This window comes from Erithacus rubecula (assembly GCF_903797595.1).
Source record: "Erithacus rubecula genome assembly, contig: SUPER_W_unloc_7, whole genome shotgun sequence".
Taxonomy (NCBI): Eukaryota; Metazoa; Chordata; class Aves; order Passeriformes; family Muscicapidae; genus Erithacus; species Erithacus rubecula.
In genome coordinates, this window is record NW_027635497.1 from 433,142 (window position 1) to 450,379 (window position 17,238).

At 42.1% G+C, this 17,238-nt stretch overlaps 1 protein-coding gene across 4 annotated transcripts in view; it reads right to left on the reverse strand.

Moving 5' to 3' along the window:
* Positions 1-8,589: 8,589 nt before the first annotated feature.
* Positions 8,590-17,238, reverse strand: part of LOC306816720 (ubiquitin-associated protein 1-like) — a 123,389-nt gene continuing 114,740 nt past the window's right edge. For 2 of the 4 annotated variants that reach the window (XM_079333153.1, XM_079333154.1), the window contains exon 8: positions 13,554-16,609. In XM_079333153.1, the coding sequence (XP_079189279.1) occupies positions 16,469-16,609 (141 nt within the window). In that variant the 3' untranslated portion in view covers positions 13,554-16,468. Of the gene's footprint in view, positions 8,601-13,553; positions 16,610-17,238 lie in introns of those variants that run through there. The other 2 variants (XR_013777764.1, XM_079333155.1) reach the window with 2 other exon arrangements.

Genomic DNA, 17,238 nt, shown 5'->3' on the forward strand with positions numbered 1-17,238 from the left:
GTTTTGAATATACTACACCTATTGATTTAATTGATGTGTAGATCTATGCATGTCATACATCTGTACTTTGCAGATTTAAGAGTTAATGGCAAAGTATAAATATGATGTTACATTTCTGTGTGTAATATTCACTAGGGTACTTTAAGCATAAGCCATCATTTGTATGTAAATAACAACAGAAACTGTAATTTCCTCTGCATAAATTACTTCACAAAGCAAGAAGGAGCTCTATACAAACCCAATTGCTAATGCTACATTAAGGTTACTTAGATATTTGCATACAGTATCTATGTATTATGTTTTTGTGGCAGCAGTGCTTGCCTAACTTTGGAATTATGACCTCATATAGTTAGAAAATAGACATTCTAAAGTTTAAATTGTGCTATTGTTTAAAAATATTTTTTAAAGTATACTGCAAGTAAAGTAACCTGGTTCACTTTTAAGCAATTCAAGAAATAATTACTCTTCACTCTTTTAGCTTTCTATATTTGAAAATACTTCAGTGATAAAATGAAATTACAATAATTGAAGTTACCTATTCTGAAGACAGAATTTGATGTAAACATATTTCTTTTTTTTCAGTTTGGGGCTTAAATGCTAAAATTTTAAATGTGTTTTTGTTAAAAACAAATTAACTCCTAAGGAAATTTTAGATTTAAAGCTAAACTTGCATTGCAGTTCACACAATGCAGTAATATGTGATGTAAATATAAAGATATTTCACTTTTAAACAACCTAATTTGATTCTTTTAAAATGTAGCATTTCTGTAGCTCCATAATTTCAAAAGGCATGCTTTTTGTCTCTGTGGTGTGCAATAAGTGTGTGCAATCTGATCTCAGGAAAAAGAGAATTCAGACAAAAGAGTGAGGTGTTCAGAACACATCTTTGTCAAACAGGTATACTGAAATTTAGCTCAAGTGAATATTACTTCATCACAAACGATGGTATAATATTTTTGGTATCACTTGAACCTTGAATGGATTTCATTCTAGCACAGATGGGGTGAGCAGATATTTTGTATAGACAATGTCCAGTGTTATGAGGTCAGATTCTACATCCTATAGAAAAGCATATGGGGTATCTTTCCCTGTGTTTTTGTGGTGCTTGAACAGTTTTCAGATGACTGATAGCCCAGGTTGCTGAACATGTAGAAAGGTGGAATACATCTAGCTAATCTAGCAAAAATAGTAGGTCCAGCTCTGTGGGGTTAATTCTCCAATGCTCTAGGCACCATTTGTCGGGTTGTGGTTGTCTTCTTTAAAAAGCCAAGCAGCTAATAGTTGCTATAAAGTTGTTTATTGCAAAGGCACATCAGTCTTGAAAGGCAAAGAGTCACAGGCACTAAAGTCCATGCTAAAGTTTTGGTTTAGAGTCACAAATAGAAGCAGAAGCTTCTCCTGAGTGTCTCAGCAGGGCCAACATTGCTGCAGCAGCTCCTATCTTCTTGGGTGTTGATGATGGCGACGAGGGAGCAGGAACAAAAGCAAAAGGCAAAGTGAAGAGGAAAAGGAAACCGCTCTCTGCAATACATGGATTCTTATATAGAAACTTCCCAACAAGCTAAAGACACAAACTCAGACCACTACTTCTTAACCTATTAGAATTCTAGTTTCCTAGCACACCAGATTACATATAAACTACACATAGGGTCTATCTTGTTCTATCTGAAAAATGTAAGCAATATTCTTACGATAGTTTATTATGTCTAAAACTATGTTCCTGGAGCACTCATGGAAACACTAGTATCTAGGACTATGTTTTTCAGCCTTCACTAGAACTCACGCTTCTACTCTGTTATGAGACCTTTTACTCACTAAAAGCACTTAAAACGTATTTTAAAACTTACTTACTTACTTGCTTACTTATTCTAAAACTTAAACTTACATCTCTATGTGTGAGTGGCTTAACATACTTCAATCCATCCAAAGGTTTTAATTCAATCCCTGCACTCTGATTTCTTTCTGAAGAATTCATAGACTCTTGACTTACAGACTCCACCACAACTCCAGCTGTGTTGTTTTCATTCCACACAAGCAGAGTATCTTTATTGTAAAAGTACACTGATTCTAACACTGTATTTATTGCACATATGCAAATCCATACGTGATGGATCATGATGATCCATGATTCATCTGACCAGGATTGTCCTAGATTTCAGCATTCAAAATCTGCCAGTGCTATATATATAGCCTGGGGTTCATTTAATATTCATTTAATATATGCTTAAAAGTGGCTTAAGGGCTTAATTGAAGTTTAATGGGGAAAAAAATCCTGCAGCAGGTCCTCTGCAATAAGGGAAAATTCATATTGTGTACAGAAGTGTTAAGATAACTAGTTTTTATTCTTAATGAATGGATTGGAGTTAATTTTCATCATAGCAGCCTGTATGGTGCTGTGTTTTAGATTTGTGAGTAAAATACTGTTGATAGCACACTGTTTTTTTAGCTATTGCTGAACAGTGCTTGTAAAGCTTCAGGGCCTTTTCTGTTTCTCATTCTGCTTCCCCAGTGAATAGACTAGGGAGGGGGAACAAGAAGATGGGAGGGGACACAGCCAGGACAGCTGACGTAAATTGACCAAAGGGATATACCATGCCATACAATGTCATGCTCGGCAATAAAAAACAGGAGTTTGGTGTCTCCAAAGTAGCTATTGCTTGGGAACTGGCCAGGCATCAGTCTGCTGCTGGTGGGAAGTGGTGAATAATTGCCTTTGCATCACTTGTTTTGTTTTCTTTTTTTCTGCACTTATTAAATTGACTTTTATCGCAACCCATGCATTTTTCTTGCTTTTGCTCTTTTGATTATCTCCCCTGTTGCAGACAGGTAGAGGTATTATAAAAGAAAGGCCCAAGAGGTTCAAGATGACAGATTTGATCAAAGTGTGCTAGACTGAATTTATAGCTTCAATACCTGTTTAGCTGTTATGTGACAAGCTGTTACTTGCTGTTACTAGCGGTAATGTTGACTTGTTTTTTCTCAACAATGATTTATTCCCTTTCTCTGTGGCATGCTCCCTTTCATGCTGTACATCAAACTTAGAAGTTTGCATTTGCATTGCTTAGCCTGGGATAGTGTCCTGGTTTCAGCTGGAACAGAGTTCCTATTCTTCTTAGTACCTGGTACAGTGCTGTGTTTATTTGGATTTACTGTGAGAATAATGTTGTTGATACACTGATGTTTTGGCTGTTGTTAAGTAGGTTGAACTTGGCTGGATACCAGGTGCTCACCAAGCCACTCTATCACTCCCCAGCTGGACAGGGGAGAGAAAATAAGATAAAAAATTACTTGTAAGTTGAGATAGGGCAGTTTAGTAAAGCTAAAGTGAATGTTTGCATGCACACAAGCTAAGAGAAAAATAAGTACTGGGTAACCCAAAAACTGTGTATAGTATTCCATATCTATATTATTCCAATCTGACCAAGATTGTCACTGTCCCTTTAAGACATGGGTGCCGAAAGCAGAATCAGGTTGTCGGGGGGGGGGGGGGGGGGGGGGGGGAGGGGGGAGGGGGGGGGGGGAAGGGAGTTGCGGGGTCCCTTTAAGAGTCAGAGAACATTCATGGAGAGCCTTCTTTCTCTTTCATTTTTGCCAGGAAGCTGAGGCAGCACAAGGCAGAAGCTCCCCTTTGTTTTCTTGTTTCTCCCAGACTTCTAGAGCAGTTGGCAATATATTCTCCACTGCTGTTGACATGGTAACTACTGGTTTATTTTTGAAGCTAGGATGGACTTTTCTTTGGACCTTTTTTCCCTGCTGCTGCCACTCAGAACAGCCATGCTATCCCTGAAAATGCAGGAAAACCAGAAAATTTCCAACATCTTTTCAGTGTTAGAGAATCAAGGCATTACTTTATTCTGGCCAGGATGTGCAATAGAAGTAATTTCATCCACACATGCCTGGGTTGTGCTGATGAAGAAACAAAGACTCTCTAACTAGTTAGTTAGAAAGAGGTATGTTGATTACGACGCCAGGCACACCCAGGAGAAATCTCCCACAGGGATGTGTGAAGTACACAGGGCTCTTGCCTTTTTTTATCCGCAAAAGCCTTACATATTCATATAATTACCAAATACGCCTATACATATGCATTGCCTAACCCCGCCTAACCTCGCTTCGTATTGAAATTAGCTCATCAAAGTCCTTTTACGTTTGCTCAGTTCCTTCCTTCAAATGGGTCAGTGGGTGTTTGAAATGGGTCAGTGGTCTTCTAATGATGAAGTCAGGGAGTCTTCCTCACGTTCAACTTTTCACCTCTGTCTTGTTGCTAGGTTCTTGTGTCCTTTGGCCATAGTTCAAGCTCCCAACCTGGTTCTGGCTGGTTTCGAGGCCCAGGTGCAGTTATCGTTCCATCACTTTAACAATATCCCAACCGCTTGTCTTGACATAACAAAGCCAAGCAAATGCTTTATTGTCTTAGCTCTACTGGCTCAGCTACTTTCTACATTGCTTCTACTCTAATCATTATATGTATAGCTTCTATCCCTCAGCTAAGCTCTTAACCCTTTTATTTTTTGCTTCAGTGCAGTGAAAATCATTCCATCACACATAATTCTTTACCAGTCTTTTCATGTATTTATACAGACAAAACCCAAAGAAATTAATTGGTCTTAAATTACACAATTCTTAGTATTCAATCTCCTATTGGTTATTGATCCCTTCACTTTCTGTTGGAATGTGTAGAGCAGGGTCCTCTCTGAGTTCCTCAGAGAGAGATAACAATGCAGGGATTGAATTAAAACCTTTAGAGAAATTAAAATGTATTAAGCCACACATACATGAAATAGAAGTGCAAGCTTTAAAGTGAGTAGAAATATTATTAAATTGCATAGCTATAAAGTAGAAGTTTAAGTTTTAAGTAAGTAAGAATATGTTTTAAGTGCCTCAAAAGAGCAAAAGCCTTAGAATCTAGTACAAAGAGTAAGCCCTGGTAAAAGTTCAGAAACTTAGCTCGAGACATAATGAAAACATAGTAGGAACATTGTTTACATTTCTGAGTAGAAGAGATAGAACTATTTGTGTGAATAGATAGAGCTATATGTGTAAATTATGTGTAAGAATTAACACCACTTCTGTACTATAGAACTAGAATTCTAATAGGTTTAGAAGGAATGTTTGAGGTTTGTGTTTTTAGCTCATTGGGTAATTAACAAGTAAAAATCCATGTAATGGAGTGAGAGGTCTTGTTCTCTCTTCCTCCACCATCATCATAATCACTACCACCATATGGGAGAAGAAGAACCCAGAAGAGAAGAACAGCAGAAGAAACACTAGAGAGCTGCTGCTGCTTCCTGTGCTCGGGACTCCACACCAGGCAGTTGCTGCTTCTGCCTCTACTCAGGAATCTGTACCAGAAAACTGCTGCTCCTCCCTCTGCTTGGGACTTTATACCAGGCGGGACTCTATGCCAAAAAAGCTTTTAACATGGACTTTAATGCTTGGGACTCTTTGTCTCTGAGTCTGATGTGCTTCTGCAATAAACAATTTTGCAGCAACCAACAACTGCTCTTGCCTCTTTGAAGACCTAAACCCATAATAATCTCGACAGCCTTCAATGTTAATTTAGTCTTCATTCTTTGGCTCTCTTCTCAGTCTTTTCCCAGACCAGGTCTCTCTGACTGCACCAGGGGTTGATGTTTGTAATGTTCCTTAATGGTCCTTTATCTCCTGTGTATCTTCAGGCTACTCCCATTCTATGGATGTTAAATTCATCAGGCCTTGCTCAGTGAAACAGGGTCTTTTGAAGATAAACTTCAATCCCCCCCTCCCAGGCAAAGGCAAATAAACCCCTGAACCCCTGACTGAAGTTGCATTAAAAAAAATTAAATGTTGCATCATTTCCAACAATGCCAGGAAAAGGGGGACCCCTCTTCTCTCTCCATGAGTTCCAGCTGCTGCCTCAGTTCCAGCCGCCATTGTCAATGGAGCTGTTGCCACTGGGAAAGAACTTGTCAGGCGATGTGGAAGAAACGGCTTGAGAGGCATTTGACTGGTTTTGGACTCCAGGTTTCTTTTGTTTTATCCTTGTTCCCTGTTGGTTGTTGTTTGAGGGAAGAAGGAGTTTTGTAATCGTGGAGGTTCAGCTGCTCTGTTGTCTTTTTTTCCTTTGTTGTGTCTCTCCTCCACATGGTCAGGAGAAGGGCGCTTCTCCCCCATCTTGACTTTGCTCCCTGGCAACAGTCTTCTGGAAAGATGATGAGCCACCAGCAGTAGATGTCATGGTTTGTCACCTCCAGGAATATGAAGACAGTACCCCTTCCTCAGTCATCTTAGCCATGGAAAAAATGCCCAATAAACTGACCTGGAAGTTTCACCAACTCAGAGAGAATATGTCCTACTCCCCACATGTATGGGCCCGCATTTCAGCAATTGACAGCAGGCATCCTTTCACTCAAGAGAGAGGATATACAAGATGCACACCATGGGGTACCCTGTGGTTTTTTTACCTGTGGGACCATTGAGAGGGCATGGTGAAGTGGTATGGAAAACCCTAAGGGAACAGGTACAGGAATTGCATTGTAAATCAATCACCAAGGGGGATTCTTCCAGGTAAGTTGCTGCTGATCCAGTTTCCATAAGGCATTTTTCCAGGCAGAGTGGAAGGACTGATTTTACTACCAATCCTTTGGAAATAAATTCTAATCTGTTTAATTCATTTCTACAAGAAGAAAGTGGAGACTTGGAGAATCCTGTGATCAGTATTAGAGGGGCCCTGACTCCTTCAGCCAGGTGGAGGAAAGGGACAACTGGGTTTACTGGACTATGTGGATCCAATGGCTTGCCATGTCAGACCCACAGGAGTATAGCACTTTAGTAAATACTACTGTACAATGTACTTTGATGCCATCAAATTATGCACATCTCCTCAAAGATGGCAGTCCTCCTGTTGAAAGAAGACACTAATAGTAGGGACCATGGAAGTGTAGGAGATGATTGAAATTCAGTAACAACTCTTTGGAATTCATACAAAACATTAGAAATATATTGTTAAATACTAATAACAACATTAAAGTCCTTTAGTCTTATTTTCATTTTAGCGAGAATGCATATGCCATTCACTGTGAAACCAAATGATACCCCCTATTATTAACCAGCAGGGGGCAATTTACCAAAATAAGAGTATTGGCCTAATACCAATACTCAACTGTGATGGACAAAACACTCTCTAACAATTTAAAGTTAGAAAGTGTATGTTTATTCAGCACTGGGCAGCAGCATGGGATAACCCCCTAATACGCACTGCAAAATTACAGATGATCACAGTCTATTTATTGATAAAAGCTTTGAACGATTACATATTCATAATCCCAGCCCCTCCCATTCCCCGCTTTCTATGGTAATTAGCTTAAATGGCTATTAAGCATGTGTGGTTGGCTTCTTGAATTAAGTCTGGGGTTGTTTTTGTGGGAGTCCAGAGTATTCCTCTGGATTCCCTAGGAGCCTCAAGACCCCCCTGGTGGGGTCCCCAAAGACCCTCAAATGAGACCCAGGTGTCTCAGGGGCTGGATTTAGCTCCTTGGAACAATTTACCAACATTAAGAGAATAAATGAAAGCTGCAAAAATAAATAGAGTGTAAATTAGACTGTTAGAATGTAGAATTAGCAGATTTCTAGAATGTTTATATTAAGGGGCTCGTGGCCAAGATGGAGGACTTGGGGCGTGGTATGCTTCTTCCTCTTTCTTCTCTATGACATCCATGTTGGGGTTCCACCTTGGCATCCTTCCATTGGATGGGAACAAAGCTGGACCATGTTATAAGATTGTATTGTATTGGGAGTCATTTATAAATACCTAGTATGTAATTTAGACTGTAAAAGATAAGCCCTGCCTTTGCCAGGCAGATTCTGCCCTGGATGTCTGGCGCGCAGACCGCTGTTCGCTGGACAAAGCATTCCTGAGATAAGAAACAATAAACAACCATGAAAACCTCTAAGAACAGCCTCCTGCAGTCTCTCATTGGGGGACATCGGAAAGAGTTGGGTTCCAGACCACCTGCGTGCCCTCCTGATGTGATCTCAGGTCTAAGGAGACACCTCGGGCAGTGACAGTTTTTGTGGGAGGGGTCTTAAAAAGAGGAAGTAAGGCAAGTATTCCTCGCCCTGAACTCTCAACCTTTTCTATCGATGACAATACAAATGACAAATGACTTTTGGGAGAACTCCAATTTCCCTCCCTTTGTGACTGTTGGGAATTGAGTGTTTTTTCTGTTACTGTGTCAATTGAAAGAATTTTTCCCATTATCATGCCAATGGAGCTGGCCGGGTTACACCCAGGGTCTCTGATGGGTCCAGACAAAAGGGGTGGGTGGGAACGGCTCCCGGAGGGGCCTCTGAGGCTTCCGGAAGGGCACTCGGGTTTCCGGCGAGCTGGGAGCAGGACGCCTGGTATCGTCAGCCCACGCGGCCGGAGCACAGCAGAGCCAGACCCTCTGCGATCACCTGCCCTGCATCTGCCCCGTTCCAGCCTCCTGCCTCTGCGGACACAGCTGATCACCCTGACACACACGGTGAGCGAGGAGCCGCCGCTCCAGCCCGTTCCCACCGAGACAGGCGTGGCCGCTGCCGCCCCACCCCCCTCCCTCCTGCCTCCGTTTCCGTCTGCCCTCAGCAGATCCGGCCTGGGACTAAGCACAGAAACAGCGTGTTTGCATCTAAAGGGACTGACACCGAGTTATCTATTTCGTTCTGTTAGCAATTTTAACTGTTATTGTTTTCTGCTTGTACAGTTAGATATATTAGTAAAAGAGCTGTTATTCCCACCCCCTTATCTCTGCCTCAGAGTCCTTGATTCAAAACAATTATAATACTTGGGGGGGGGGGGGACGGGACAGGAACCAAAGTCTCTATTCCAAAGGGAAACTTCTGCCCTTACTGGCAGACACCGGTCCTTTCAAACCAGGACAGTGACTTTGAATAAGTTTCTGGTTGCAATTGTTCATGTTTCTTTGGATCTATTTACTAGTTTCATCTTTTCCCATTGCAAGCACAGCTGAGCAAACATAAAATGACAGGTAATTAGTTATTTAAGTTTTAGATAAGTATCTCAAGCCTGGTTTGTTCTAACTAACTTCTAACTTTTAATTATTTTCAGCAAGGCCTATCCATATATCTGCTTTTTAATTAACTCTAGTAAATAACTAACTTTTAACTAAAATCCTAATTTCTCTAAGATTAGTGTTTTAGGGATACTGGAAAATTAAACCAAAGTAGCATTTAGCAATTTTTCCTCTTACCATAAGATAACAACATCAAGTAGTGTTTTAGGGATACTGGAAAATTAAACCAAAGTAGCATTTAGCAATTTTTCCTCTTACCATAAGATAACAACATCAAGCTGTGTCATGGGCAGAAACACGTCCTTATCCTGTGCTGTATCAAAACCAGTGTGACCAGCAGGTTGAGGGAGGTGATTCTCTCCCTCCACTCTGCTCATTTGAGACCTCACCTGGAATACTGCATACAGTTCTGGTTCTCCCAACAAAAAGTCATGGAACTGTTGGAGCAAGTCCAGAGGAGGGCCAGGAAATTGATTATGGGATTGGAGCACCTTCCCTATGAAGATAGGCTGAGAAAGTTGGGGCTGTTTGGACTGGAGAAGAGAAGGTTGTGTGAAGACCTCATGGCAACCTTCTAGTATCTGAAGGGGGTCTACAAGGAAGCCAGAGAGGGATTTTTCATGAGGAACTGTAGTGACAGTGATGCTTAAGCTTTTTATATATATTTCATATATTTGTAGCTTTTTAGATTGCTAACACATGGCTGCAGCTCCAGTACCTTTCCTACGCTTTCCCCCTAGATTTTAGAGCAATAAACTAACCTTGTAATACATTCCTGAAATATCGTTTAGTCATATTCCAAGTAGGGGACCTACAATAAGACAAGAAGTGGGGCAAAGAAGCCCTTGGACCAACTCCAAGGAGTTGACCTGTGGGTGGGTTACTGGAGCAACTGAATCTCCTATTGCATGTACCTGTTAAATATCTTAATTAATTTACCTTGCCAGATGTGCCCATCACCACCAGGACACCTGGAAGCTTCCAAATATAGGTCTGCTTTTTACTTTACTATTCTAACACTGTTGTAAGGTTTTTTTTCTCTTTTGGTTATAGGCAACAACAGGACAAGGGGGAATGGCTTCAAACTGAAAGAGTAGGTTTAGATTAGATGTTAGGAAGAAATTCTTTATTGTGAGGATGATGAGATACTGGCACAGGTTGACCAGAGAAGCTGTGGCTGATCCATCCCTGGAAATGTTGAAGGCCAGGTTGGACAGGGCTTTGAGCAACATGGTCTAGTGGAAGATGTCCCTGCCTATGGCAAGGGAGCTGGAACTAGATGGTCTTCAAGATCCCTTCCAACCCAAACTATTCTATGATTCTATGATTAGAAAAAGGTTCTTCACCCCAAGGGTGGTTGGGCACTGGAACAGGCTCCCCAGGTAAGTGGTCACAGCACCAAGCCTAACAGAGTTCAAGAAGCATTTGAACAATACTCTTGGGCATGTGGTGTGATTCTTGGGGGTGGTGCTGTGCAGGGCCAGGACTTGGACTTCAATGATCCCTATAGGTCCCTTCCAACTCAGGATATTCTGTGAATATAATTAACATCTACTCTTTTGCAGACTCTTAATGTTTCCTCATCCTCATATGCAGGTTTCATATTGACTTCTAGAATTTGAGAAGTATGGTGTGAAATTTCTGCATCAGCCTATTTCTTATAAATCACTAGAAATCTGGAAAGTTATTAGCCTTCAACTTGAACTTCTGAACTTACTAGAGAAGTTTAAATTCATAGAGAAAATTACTATACTTATTGAACCATTCATATTTTGTAGTAAAAGATAAGTGCAACTGAAAAAACATAAGTGGCGCCAGATACATAAATCAATGTGATCCAAGAATCTAAGGAAAAGCTCTAAGGCCTCAAGTGTCACTGGGGATGCAGTCATCGTCTGTGATTCCATGATATCACAAGTTAGCAGCAGGGAAGAGCCCAGCCTCACACCAGTTATCAACAGGACCTCCCTACATCCAGGCTGAATTTTTTTCATAGCTTGACAGGAGAGAACAACAATACCAGATTAACTAATGATACACAGTGCCCAAAACAACATTCAAGTGTCATTACATTGTGTCATTTGTTACATGTTTCTTCAGAACTGCCTCTCCCCTAAGCCACCAGGTTAATCATCCCCAAGCTGCTCTATCATTCCCCCTTTTCAACAGAACAGGTGTGGCAGTTTCAGTTCGAAACTGAGTGGAAACACCAATTTTGTGTAGGGGTTTTGATTTGTCAATTTGATATTTCCTGGCCAGTGCACCAATTTATGTGGTAGATCTAGCGCTGGCCAAATTGCCAGTGCATCCCCTAGAATTATCTATTTATTTCTTGATGTGAGATAGGGCTAGGAGGAAGGCAAAGCAGGCTCAAACTTTAAAGGGTTGTCCTGGTTTGAAAGGACAGGTGTCTGCCAGTAAAGGCAGAAGTTTCCCTTTGAAATAGAGACTTTGGTTCCACTCCCCCCAAGTATTATAATTGTTTGAATCAAGGACTCTGAGGCAGAGATAAGGGGGTAGGAATAACAGCTCTTTTACTAGTATATCTAACCGTACAAGCAGAAAACAACAGCAGTTATTAAAATTGCTAACAGAAACAGAATAGATAACTCGGTTTCAGTCCCTTCTTTAGATGCAAGCACGCTGTCTCTGTGCTCGGTCCCAGTCCTGCAGCGTTTGTGTCCGGGTGATCAGCTGTGTCCGCAGAGGCAGGAGGCTGGAATGGGGCAGATGCAGGGCAGGTGATCACAGACCGTCTGGCTCTCCTGTGTTCCACATCAGGGGCTGCAGACGGGGCATCCTCCTCTGAGCTCGCCAGAAACCCGAGTCCCATCCGGAAGCCCGAGAGGGCCCTCTGGGAGCCGCTGCCGCCAACCCCTTTTGTCTGGAGTCATCAGAGATCCTGGGTGTAATCCGTCCAGCTCCATTGGCACGATAATGGGAAAAATTCTTTAAATTGACACAGTAATAGAAAAACACCCAACCCCCAACAAGGGTATAAAGAAAAACTTTATTAACAGAAGCTAAAAGAATAATAAGAATCAAAATAAAACCTTCAGAACATTTCTCCTCCCCTCTTTTCTCCCACACTGACAATGTACAGGAACAAATCAGTCAGTTTACCATCTCTAAAATAGTCTTTCTCCAGTTGTCTTAGGGAGAGGAGTCTCACCATGCTATAGAGACTCCTCCACAAGAAAACAATTCTCTCGTGGCTTCAATATCACAGCAAAAGAGCCACCCAGGAGAATGGAAATCTGATCACTGTGTAAAAGTCCCTCCCCTTGACTTACAGCTTTCCCCACAACTGTTTTCTAGGGCTCAGCCTTTGGCTAATGGGGTACACTTTTAAGAATGAGCAGTTTAGAAGCAAAGGTTCTCTTCAATCTATCTCTGAGATCATCTTCAGCTCTGGGAACAGAGGTTTTGTTCTTCCCTTGGGTAAAAGGGTCATCATCATTCTTCTCTCTCTCTCTCTCCCTGTTCAAATTTCTCATGAGACCACATCTACTTCAACATCTGCTTGTTCAGCATGGATGCCTTTGCTCACGTCTACAATGTGAACACTCCACCCCCCCCCTCCTTCTTCTATGACTTATAGGGATATTCAATATATCATAGTCCATCACCATAGCTTACAAGAGAATTTCAGCTTAAGGCATATCCTCATCTTCCTATCCCATCTAGGACCTGACTCTTCCTTCTTGTCTGACCTCGATGTCTCCATGTCGTTTCTCTGTGTGCCTTCACTCTGTTCTTTCATTTGAGAGAAGATGGAAAGTCTGCAAGTCTCATCTGTGCAGTGAAAGAGTTAATATCTCGCCCGAGACCTGCAGGTGGTCATGTGATCCCTGCCAGGTCGACACTGGAGCTGTTTATGGTGGAGAATTTTTTGGCAGCTGCACTGAGGGGGAGCTAGAATCTTAGCAGCCAGGGTAGAACACAGTGGCAGTATGCCATGGGTCAATGGCTCCCCCTCCCCTCCCCCTGCCTGGCCGTTTCTGGTGAGACTCAGGAGCACCAGCATTCCAGCCACACCACAGATGTGCCTGGCTGAGCTGGGGGAGGAACCCGGCCCGGCCAGTGCTGCAGCAGAGGCAGGGCCCAGCTCAACCCGGCTCTGCCAGGCCTGTGGGCCGCGAGGGGCCTGACCTGGCCAGATTAGTTACCTGCTGAGAAGCCAGAACCAAAAGTGAAATTTACCGGGTTTTTTCGTCTTAACATGTGTGTTCACAAAGGCACATCTAATTTTTTCATTGTTGTAACAATGTGTCAATATTCAAAATCAGCCGCTGATTGATTTTTGTCAGGTCTAAAGGAAGCTGCCAAGGTCCTTAAAGGGAATTATTTCCATAACTGGTTGCTTTCCTTCCTTACCAAAAAATAAATTAATACAAAACCAGCACAACAGGGCAGGAGAAAATACAACAAAAGTCTCAAGGGAAGAGATAAGGACAGTGACATCACTCAGCAATTACTGTCACAGGCAAAACAGACTTTACTTGAAGTGATTATTTAATTTATTGCAAATCAAATCAGAGTAAAAATAAAAAAAAACAACCCTTAAAACACCCTACCCTTCTTCTCAGGCTCAATTTCACTCTCAAATTCTCTACCTCCTCTCCTCCAATCAGCTCAGGGAGGATGGGGATTCATCACATGTCATCTCTGCTGCTCCTTTCTCCTCACTCTTCCCCTGCTCCAGCATGGGGTCCCACTCATGGGAGACAGTCCTCCACAAACTTCTCCAGCATGGGTCCTTCTCCACGGTGTGTAGTCCTTCAGGAACAGACTGCTCCAGCCTGGGTCTCCCATAGGGTCAAAATCCTGCCACAAAATCTGCTCCAGTGTGAACTCCTCTCCACAGGGCCACAGGTCCTGTCAGGAGCCAGCTCCAGCATGGGCTTCCCACAGCGTCACAGCCTCCTTGGGGCAACCCCCTGCTCTGGCATGGGGTCTTCCACAGGCTGCAGGATGGATATCTCCTTCACTGTGGCTGCAGGGGGACAATCTGCTTCACCATGGTCTTCACCACAGGCTGCAGCACAATCTCTGCTCCAGTCCCGAGTCGACCTCCTCTCCCTCCTTCTTTACTGACCTTGGTGTCTGCAGAGTTTTCTCACATATTCTCAACTCTTTTTTAGCAGCTGTTCCAGTGTTTTCCCTTTTCCAAATATGTTATCACAGAAGTTATCACCATTCCAAATTGACTCAGCTTTGGACAGCAATGGGCACATCTTGGAACCAGCTAGCATTGACTCTATGGGACATGAGGTAAGATTCTGGCATCTTCTCACAGAAGCCACACCTGTAGCCCCTCTTCTACCAAAACCTGTCCATGCAAACCTAATACAGATGTAAATACAGAAACCTCACTGACAAAGCAAGAGCAGTGTTACCAGGGAAGACACAGAGAGGTACATCTTTTTGGAAGGAGACCACCAGCTTTACAGGTATCACTTTCCATCTTCACCTCTACAACAGTCTCTGTAAGCAGAGTGGTTGCTGTAGTGGGGAGACCAGAAAAACAACACACATTAACACAACTGAAGAGATTATTTTATTTGGAAGTTTGGGCTAAGTAGTTGTTTCTTTGCTGGCAAGACTTCTTGCCCTTTCAAGATTGTCTAGTATTGGATAATAATTGTGAGAAAATTGAAACAAGCAACACAACTGAATGTTCTCAGCAGTGACAGTAAAGCAGTTCAAGTTTTGTTTTCCAGCTTTTCTGAATAATCAGGAGCCCAATTTCTTCATTTCAAACTGTCACATTTCTCACCTGGGAAGGAAAGCTGGACAACTGCTCTACCTGCACTCACAGAGGCAGCAGCTGCTGATCCACCAGCTGCTGAATGTCCTTCTTAGATAAGTTTTAATTTCAGTCCCACTAATAGAAGCTGGTGAAGCTCAATACTATGGGATACATGCAAGGCAATCTGTCCTGGTCCTATTAATTATTCATCTCCACACCTCCTAGATACTTACCAGGTACACATTTTCTCAGCATCATTTTGTTATAAGAGGGTCAATTAATGTAGTTGAGAACCTCACAGATAACTCCAGGAGTTAACACTAGACGCAAATTACACGTTTTGGTCATATAAAGTTAACAACATAATAGAGACAAATGTCATCTCCTTCAGAGTCCTGATGGGCTAAAACCTCCTACTGAAAAACTTTAACTCAGGAAATGAGCCAAGTCATTTTTCCCTGCCTAAGTTCTCAATGCTCCCAGCTCCATGCTGTAACATGAGTTTGGATCCCTAGGCTTGATTTTTGCACCACTGCAGCCATCTGCCTGGAGACCTCTGGTTGTTCTGCCCAACACAGTGTGCACATGTGCCTACAGGAGCAGGCAACACCTGGGCAGGCAGGATCCAGCAAGCTGTTCATTTGTTGAAGCCAAAGAGCATGAGAGATGGGAACTATGACACTGGGAGTTATATTGAAGATTTTGTTAGTTTTTCTTCAGCAGAATAAGCAAGACTGTTGATATTTTAAGTACTTAGAACTTTAACTTTCAAAACTAACCCAGAAGCTATTTTCTAGTACTAGATGTTATTATGCAATTCTATAGTAGTGTGAGAAATGGAACTAATGCAGTAAGTATCACTTTTAAAGAAAGTGCTTGAAAGGAACCTCCTGCATCACACTGAGTATTATTAAAAACAAAAAGAGAACTGATTTCCTAGCAGAGCATTGCCTTAAATATGCTACAAACCTGGGGGGTTAAGAATACTAAGCTCCAGCTTTTTGCCTTCAGGTTCAAAAACCAGCATAAGTTGCAGGCCCAGTTACCTGTTTCAAGGAAATTTAAAGACCACTCAGCACTGAACGCTCATGTCTGGTTAAAGTGTTGGATGCATGGATTAAAAAACCCAAGAAGAACAGGCTCACTCTTTATGCATAGCAACAGTTTTTGAAACAGTGTTTTACTAAGTTGCAGACTAACTTTCCCTGCAAAAAAAAAAAAAAAAACTCCATTGCACTAAAGGTCAGATTTAGCCAGTTAATCTGGACTATGACACAATCAAGTAATTCAGTACAAGCAGACACCATGGAAGCAGCTTCAAAGAACCAAAGCATCCTAGTTTCAGAACCAACAATGTTCTGTTCAACTCCAGTGCAAAGGTGAGTGGGAGAAATCACCCCATCTCTAACTATGTACAATTCCAGTAGAGGCTGGACAGTCTAAACTCTCTATGGCCAAGCTAAGAAAAAGGAAAGTTAGGAAAGGACACTTAAAAATTTTGCTTTAAGAAAGTTGGCTCTCAGTGGAAAGAGAAATGCTGGAGTGATGCACATGGGCAGGCTTGCTCAGACACTCTCCCTTATATGCAAAAAAGCCAAACTCCTTGCTGAAATTGTCATTCTGGTCTTGCTGTGTTGCATGATTAGAATCCAGGAATGCGTTTTCAGCTGGCTCCTGCACGGGCCATCAGATCTTCCAAAGCCTTCTGTTGGTCATTGTTATGTAGTAATAAGACCTCCTTAATGTCTTTTAGTTCAAAGCCCATTTCTTTAAATTGACTCATTAGTTGGAGAAGCTCTGTCATCTGAAAGACACAGACAGTCCATTATTTGCAAGAGAAAAAAGGGTCAGTGCTCAGTGGAGGTTTAGCACACAGACAGCCTTCAGTGACTGGGCACCCCATAGAGTGGATTTCTATACCCCAAGTACAACCCATTCCAGTGGTCGGAGAAAGTCTGCTCACACCACAGTCAGCAGAACTCTGGGTGCAGTAGCCCATGGAGCCTCACCTTCAGTCCCCTGTATTTGCAGGCCTGCATTTTCAAAATCCTCTTCAGCAAGGGTACTAAAGGTCAGTCTATGGGGGTGTCTCTCCCAGTAGGAAATTTATCAGCCTGGCCTAACAGACTGATTAATGTCACTCTGCTCCCCCACATCTACGAACTACTGTTGCATCTGAATTTTTTTTTAAGTTACATTGACTTTGAGAACAGCACAGTAGCCCTTGATATCAAATGGCTCTTCAGATCTAGGACAAACTTGTGGGATTAGCACAAATCCTATTGTACACACTGTGTACAATACTACCAATATAAACCACAAATCCTCCCCAAATTAAAAAAAAAATAAAGTAACAAGAAGTGAATGACTGATCAGACTTTTATGAACCCTCTGTTATTTACAGGACCTCTGCTCCACTTTGGGGAGAGACAT